Here is a 7,223-nt window from a genome sequence, read left to right on the forward strand (position 1 = left end):
AGTAAACTTAATAACTAAGAGATTTAGAAGGTCCCTAGTAAGTGTTTTAATGGGTTATACCGGTTGTATCTTCAGAAGCTTTTCATATTTGTAGCCTTAAGGAACGTTCTAGGTGCTTTTGTGTTTTTTCCAGAATCTGCATAATATTTTTTGTCTTTATTAACTGCAGACTACAGTAGAAACGGGTCAGCTATCAACTGTCCAGAGTACTTCTACAGGACAGCAGCCACCATCAAGTGATTCATCACAATCTGAAACAGATCAAGGATTACTCCCTAAAGGCTGGGAAGTCCGACATGCACCAAATGGAAGACCATTCTTTATTGATCACAATACCAAAACTACTACATGGGTAACTTGGATTCAAATTCAAAACTAATCCAATAGATAGAAATTCTGGACCTCATTTGAAGTTTTGCCCCTGACTACAGAACACCCATTGATTTGATTTTTTTTAAAAAAGCAGTAGCATTAACTTTTTCTTTAAAATGTATTGTAGTCATCCAAGTCAACTAAGGGGTTGTGTAAGTAATCTATATGCAGTATTTATGTTCCTTCCTCCCATTGGAGATAGTAAATTGGTCTCTCACTAGACCAGCAAAAATTTGTAGGGTGTATACTTTGCAGCACTGGGGGTAGCAATGTTGTGTCTCTTGTAGAACCTAGGAGGTATGAAGAGCAGATTACTCCAAAACGGAGATCAGCAGCCTTTTGCCAGCCCAGGCCATAGCTTGTGACCTGGCTGTGGTTGTGGACCAGAAGTCTTCACCATACATCTGAGTCGCCAGATGTCTGCACTTACCCAACCCCTGTGCAGTGAAGGAAGTGTAGGTGCTGTGAGGTAGCAGGCTTTGTTATGGAGGGGCTGGGCAGCACAGTGCCACAGATCCCCGGTGCTGGATTTCCCCAAGGCATAGGTTGCCAACCTCTGCTCTAAAACATCTGCTGTGGGTTGTACCATATGAACACAAGCAGTGCTGCTTAATATTTGAGCAGCTATGCATGTAGTATTTCAGGAGCCCTTGTTATTCAGCTTTGCTGCTCTCAAGCTTATGAGTTTAACCTTGATAGTCTTTGTCACTCAAGAATAAAAAGTGAAGATAAAGTGAGGTGTAAGTCGAGGTTTGGATACATTGATAAATGCCAACATCAGTTAGAAATACTGATTGGTAATTACAGCTGTTTTGTATTTTTAAAGCGGTTATACAGCTTTATAATGTACTTATCTAATAATGTACTATCCCCTACAATACACCAAGCTATGGAACTAGAACCCAAGAAATTGACTGCCTAAAAAAAAACATCACTTACTGCAAGCTTGCTTATGGCATATTCCAGAACATACTGCTTGTGTATGGTGTTTGTGTGCTTTCAAAAAATCCTCTCTCAGAACCCCACTCCATAGCTCAAGCAGCTGGTCTTCCATTTCAGTGCTGGTGCTGCAGGTGCCATCACCCTAAATGTCACCCTCCCTTTTTAGTTGTTATTCTCTTCTTACTATATTGCCATACACCAGCTTGGGGAGAGGGACCATAGTGTTGGTGGTCAGAGACAGGCAGTGCTGGGAGCCAGTGAGGCAGGAGGAAGGGTTCATGATGCACACAGAAGCAGTGCCTGCAGCTATAGTATCCCAGCCTGCACTAGGCCAGGATCTTAGGAGAACATAATACTAGGAACACTGAACACAGGCTTCTGCAATAGGATCTGGCCTCCAAACTGGCAGCAGCATTATGACCCTTCCCAGCCTGACTGATTTCCACCTTCCACCCTCCCGTTTTCTCATTGTCACAGAAATCTGTGGCAGGACACCTTTGGTGCCTGCCACTTTAAGAGGTTTAAGCAGGCTGTGGAGCAGCTGGTAGGTGCTGTGTGGCCTAATGAGGCAGTCACATGACTGCGAGAGGGCTCCTGGGTTGAAGGATGGGGCTGGGCAACCTCAGCATAAACCCAGGCCCTCAGAACTGGGGTGGCAGTTGCTGTAGAGATGCTGCTGGAGTAACTTCACCCAGCTGAAGTACTGCTGCTCCCAGAACATCTGAAAGTCCAGGTCAGGAACTATGGGGATAGAAGGAGGTTCCTGGTCCTGGGGCATGACCTGAAACTACACCCTGCTGGGATTGGATGGTGTGATGGGGTTCCCTGTGGCTGGGTGGTCTCCAGGAAATGCCACACCTATACCTCTCCAGTGAAAGGTGATTATGGGGTACTGTATAGCCTCAGCCCCTACAACCTGGTAGGTTACCTCATAGAGGGGACAGGTGAGGGGTTCAGGCATGTCGTTGGACACCTAAGGCCCAAGGGATTTAAGACCTAGTAGCCCCAGTGAGGTGCTGGTTTAATGGCCCCAGTGAGGTGGGGTGTGAGAGTAAGGAGGTTGCATAGAGCAGGGTCCGCATGGGCGAGCCTGAAGGACTGCACATAGGCTGGCCGTAATGATAGAGTGGACTGTATTTGGAGGGGCCCAAGAAGGCGGACCCACATAGGAAAGCAAGTGCAAGTGGCTGAGTAACCTACCTGGAGTAGCCTCGACTGGCCCATACTGTAGCCAGTGCCAGAGCACCACCATGAGGGATGGCTGGAGCCAGGGGCCTGGAGTTCCAACTGGTCTAGAGGCAAGGCCAAGACCTCTATGGTCAGAGGTCCTGCAGGGGGTAATTGCCAAGAGGGAAAAGGACTTAGGGAGCTTTGCAGCCCAAAATGGGTGTGGAGGTTAGACTGCCTGAGTAGGAGGGATCAAGGTGGGGTTGAAATGTCAGGTGGCCATACAGTGAGGTCTATTGTAGGGCTGGAGCCATATAGTGATGCCATATGTGAGGCATGGGACATGGTGTAGGAGCAGTACAGAGCCATGAATTATGCCCTTGGCATCAGGCATTAAATGGGCAGCCTCCCAAGCCATCAGAGTTGCATCATAGGCGTGGCAGAATAGGCAGGTGGGAAGACTGCCCTAGACAAGTAGACAGGCTCCCTGTCACAAAATCATTGATGTTTTCTGGCTTTAACATTAAAGTAGATGCCGTTCTTTTCTGTTTTTAACAACACTTTTGTTTTTGTTTTCAAAGGAAGATCCAAGATTGAAAATTCCAGCTCATCTAAGAAGAAAGACCTCTCTAGATCCCACAGATCTAGGCCCCTTGCCAGTAAGTGAAGTTTTTTATTCTGTTCTGAGACTATTCAAATAATTTCAGTATTTAAAGTAGCTCTTTCAAAGTCATGATACTCTCCTTGTGTTGTATGCTCAAATTATGAATTCTACTTTAAACACTTAAATGGGTGGAACTAGAAAAAATGAAATCACACGCTATTTGGATTAGTTATAAATGTTGTGCTTAAGAATAAATATTAAAAGGTTGCTCTTCTTATAGCCAGGATGGGAAGAGAGAACTCATACAGATGGAAGAATATTCTACATAAACCACAGTATGTATAATTGCAATACTACCCTTATAAATTACTTTCAAACTTCTGCTATTGAACCTTCCCTAAATAAGTGGAACTAATGAAAAATATCTTACAGACACAAAGAAAACACAATGGGAAGATCCACGACTACAGACTGCAGCGATTACTGGACCAGTAAGACACTGTTTTTAATGGGATTTGATATTTTTGGTGAAATAACATTAATAGAAGCTTGTTGAAAAATTGCCACTTATTAAATATGCAATGTGGAATGCCTAACTTTTGAGTTTCTTGAATGTGACACTTGGGGAACATAACATTTGGGAACTTTTTAAGTATTTATCCTGTTAGCTCTGTTATCCTTAATAATCTTGAGACGCCATAGAGGCAGCCAAGAGGTGGACTGTATGACCTGCAGGGCTTTTCTGAAGCTGGCCAACCTACCTCCAGACCCAGCTTACAGGAATTCAGGCTGTGGCTGCTGGAGCCTCCATGTTGTCCCAGCCAGCACCCAAGGGGTCAACACCACTGCTGCTCCCCCATCCATTTCCTGTTGTTGACTGCTGCTGATTTTAGTTGTCAGCGGTAACCCAAAACTGGGAATTCAGTGGATAAGGGAGAGGGCAAACTGCACCCATGTTAACCCCCTCGGTGCTGGTGCATTAACAGTTCTGGCAGCCACATCAGAATGCCCCAAGGGCCACATGTAGAGGCTCTAAGTTGCTGCAAAACTGTATGATCCTGAGTCGGCGTGTACAGAATAAAATCAATTAAATTTTTTATCTTAAACAAGCTTGCAGGCAATGGAATTTTGCGTAAATAGATGTGAACTTCATTTTAAAATGGAAAATATCTTTCCAGCTTGGATTACTTAATATGTTGGCTAAAACTGCCAATACTAATTGCAGATATAATACAGTTTATAATCACAGAGGGTTTTCAGTGTTAAACTGGCATTATGTATACATTTCACAGTTCCGTAATGTACTTTTTCATTTGTTTATTCAAAGGCTGTGCCTTACTCTAGGGATTACAAAAGAAAATATGAATTCTTCAGAAAAAAGTTGAAGAAGCAGGTTAGTAATCTACAAGTTGCTTACAAAGGTATAAGAATTTTTTTCTGCATACTCATTAAACCATTTTTATTACTTTGGGAGAAACAGTAAAGAAGGGCCAGGAAGTAGTCAGATCAGCCATCTCAGAATTCCAGCAGAGGTAGCATGAAATCAGCCTGTCTGATCTCCTAGCATAAGGAGTATGTCAGAGAGATGAAGTGGTATGTCTGGAGTGTGCTTTTCTGAGAGTGAAAAAGGCAAAAATTAAGTGCATTTAACCAGTGCCTTGTGGCTCAGTAAACTTGATTTCATACCTGTGCTTGGCATGTTGTTATCTCTTCTGTCTGTGATTGGCAAGTACTGGTAATTTTGCATTCTATGCTATGTCAAACCTATACCACCGAATCTTGATATTCAAGAATGTTTTTGTATCAAAATAAAATTTGAAATTAGATGTTTTCTCATACTGCAGGAAGGTAGAACCGTCTTTTAATCTTTCCACTTTAGACTTTTTCAAATGAAAAATAACTAGTATAAATTCTGAAGTGGGTATACTTCATTTTGTTATATATATATATATATTATCTAGCAAGTGTAACATTCATGCATACATGGCGTGATTCTCATCTGGGAGGTAATAGTGAGTTCTGCCATACGATATAGTTGGTACCAGCTTTTGGTATCTGTAGTCTTTAGAACGAAATAAAGTAACAGCATTTAAAACATACGGAAATGGATAGCCTTATTTAGTATCCACAAACATAACCTTGATTATTAAAGCAGGTTAAAGTGAATCATGATTTAATTCGGGAAAAAGGAAAGCATTGATTTGTTTTTTCAATGATCAATTCCAATCTTGTGATGGATTTGGGGGGGGTGTTTCTTAAAGGTTGATACGTATGGACTGGTTACTACTGGCATATTGGCAACTAAATATATCCTTTGTGCTAAGTTTCATAGGATTTTTGCAAAGTAAAAAGATGTACTATCCATACAAATTTATTTAAATAGTTTTATAATTTAACACACATTTTTTTCAGATTCTTAATGTATACAGGTTTTTTAGGTTAGAAAATGGTAAATTATGTATTTTGTTTTGTATTTGATCGTTAGTTTTGAACTTATGATCTGTGAAAGCTGCAATTTTGATTAAAATTGAGGCTAAATTAGATGCACAACACTAACTTTTCAAGATTAGCTCTTTTTACTGAGTAAATAAAACTACCTTCACTTCAGGGATAATAAAAGCAAGTTTTATCAAACAAACCTGTTTTTTAAACGAGTTAACTAAGGAAACAGTATTGCTCACTGGTAATTTGACCTTTTAATTTTTTTCCTGGTCATTGTATCATCCATGATTTTAGAATGAGTAAATTTCATCTAGTCATACCTAATTAATTTTAAATTCAAAGTGGAAAACAAGGTCTGCTTTTGCAACACTCAGTCTAGTTGTCAACTTCTGAAAGAACTAGCAATTCATCTGAACTAGCTGATAAACTAAAGGGAAGAAAATGTATTTTGTATACCTGCAGAAGAGGCTACCATTTGTCAAAAATTCAATTAACACTTCTGCAGAGTCAGGTATCAGGCGCTTAACCAATAACTTCCCACTGTCATAATCTTTTACTTTAAATTTGAAGATTTTTAAAAAGCTGTATTTGGAGATGCAGCCATATTTTTAAACTATCATGAGTTAAAAAAGGCAATTTAAAATAAAATCTACAGAAGTCATGGTCTTTATTTAGGGCACTGTACTGAACTAAGAAGTGAGAGAGAATCTGCAAATAAAATGCTTTTTTTAAAGCAGCTGAAATGAAAATGTTTGGGGTTTGTTTTAAACAAAATATGGTCATGGCTCAGTTCTAAAATGTTCTATACCAGAGGTGTTCAACCCCCAGCCTGTAGACCAGATCCGGTCTGGAGCACCATGTCATCCAGCTCACAGGGCTCCCTGCCAGTCCAGAAATTTTGTGGCAGGAAAGCAGAAGCACTGTTCACCTGCTACCAAATTTCCACACCCATGGAGAGCCCTGGGCCTTGGGTGTTGGATCAGGTGCCTAATCCCAGCACACAAGGCCTGCTACACATCGCTTACCTGGCCCAGAACCAAAAGGTTGAGTGCCACTTGTTCTACACTTTTTAACATACCGTTGAGATCTTAGGGGCTAATGAGGACATTAAGAGCGAGTCCACATATGCAAGCACGTGCACTTGCAGCAGCTCAAATAAAAGCGATGCAAATTTGAGCCAGAGCTTTTTGCCTTAGCTCACGTGTTTGGACATGCACTTTGTTGAGGAGCATATTGTGCTACTTAGGGCAAAATAATCCTGCCTGGCTCTTCCCAGATCTGCAGCCAGGGGCAGCTAGAGCCCAGAGCCAGCACCTGTGCTGTCCCCAGCAGTATAAAGCTGCCTTGTCCTGACTCCAGCAGTACAAAAAGCTGCCTTGGCAAGTAGCTCAGGGCTATTCACTCTCAGGAGTTCCTGGGGCCCAGCCAATTGCTGGACTGCTGAAGCAACCCTAAGAGTTCCCTGCACCCTCTACCCATTGCAGCAGTCTGGCAGTGGGGGCTTCTGCCTGACTGTGACCTGCTGCGCACCTGCCATACCCAGATGGGGACTGCACTGCCAGTAGAGGCATCTCCCTCTCTGGGCCAGCTGCTGGTGGGCTGTGGCTGCCAAGCTGGCCTCCGCAGCGGTACACTGCTGCCATGTGTGCCCCTGCCCAGCTATCAGAGCAGGGATTGGGGGGATTTAGGCAGTAGG

The 7,223-nt window shown here is 42.4% G+C and overlaps 1 protein-coding gene across 2 annotated transcripts in view; it reads left to right on the forward strand.

Moving 5' to 3' along the window:
- The window catches only part of NEDD4 (neural precursor cell expressed, developmentally down-regulated 4, E3 ubiquitin protein ligase), a 118,517-nt gene that overhangs the window by 91,324 nt on the left and 19,970 nt on the right, over positions 1–7,223 (forward strand). For both annotated transcript variants that reach the window (XM_019533527.1, XM_019533526.1), the window contains 5 exons: positions 170–352; positions 3,063–3,140; positions 3,366–3,420; positions 3,518–3,576; positions 4,413–4,478. In XM_019533527.1, the coding sequence (XP_019389072.1) occupies positions 170–352; positions 3,063–3,140; positions 3,366–3,420; positions 3,518–3,576; positions 4,413–4,478 (441 nt within the window). The remainder of the gene's footprint in view (positions 1–169; positions 353–3,062; positions 3,141–3,365; positions 3,421–3,517; positions 3,577–4,412; positions 4,479–7,223) is intronic.

The sequence above is a fragment of the Crocodylus porosus genome, unplaced genomic scaffold (genome assembly GCF_001723895.1).
Source record: "Crocodylus porosus isolate Cpor-Errol unplaced genomic scaffold, CroPor_comp1, whole genome shotgun sequence".
Lineage (NCBI taxonomy): Eukaryota > Metazoa > Chordata > Crocodylia > Crocodylidae > Crocodylus > Crocodylus porosus.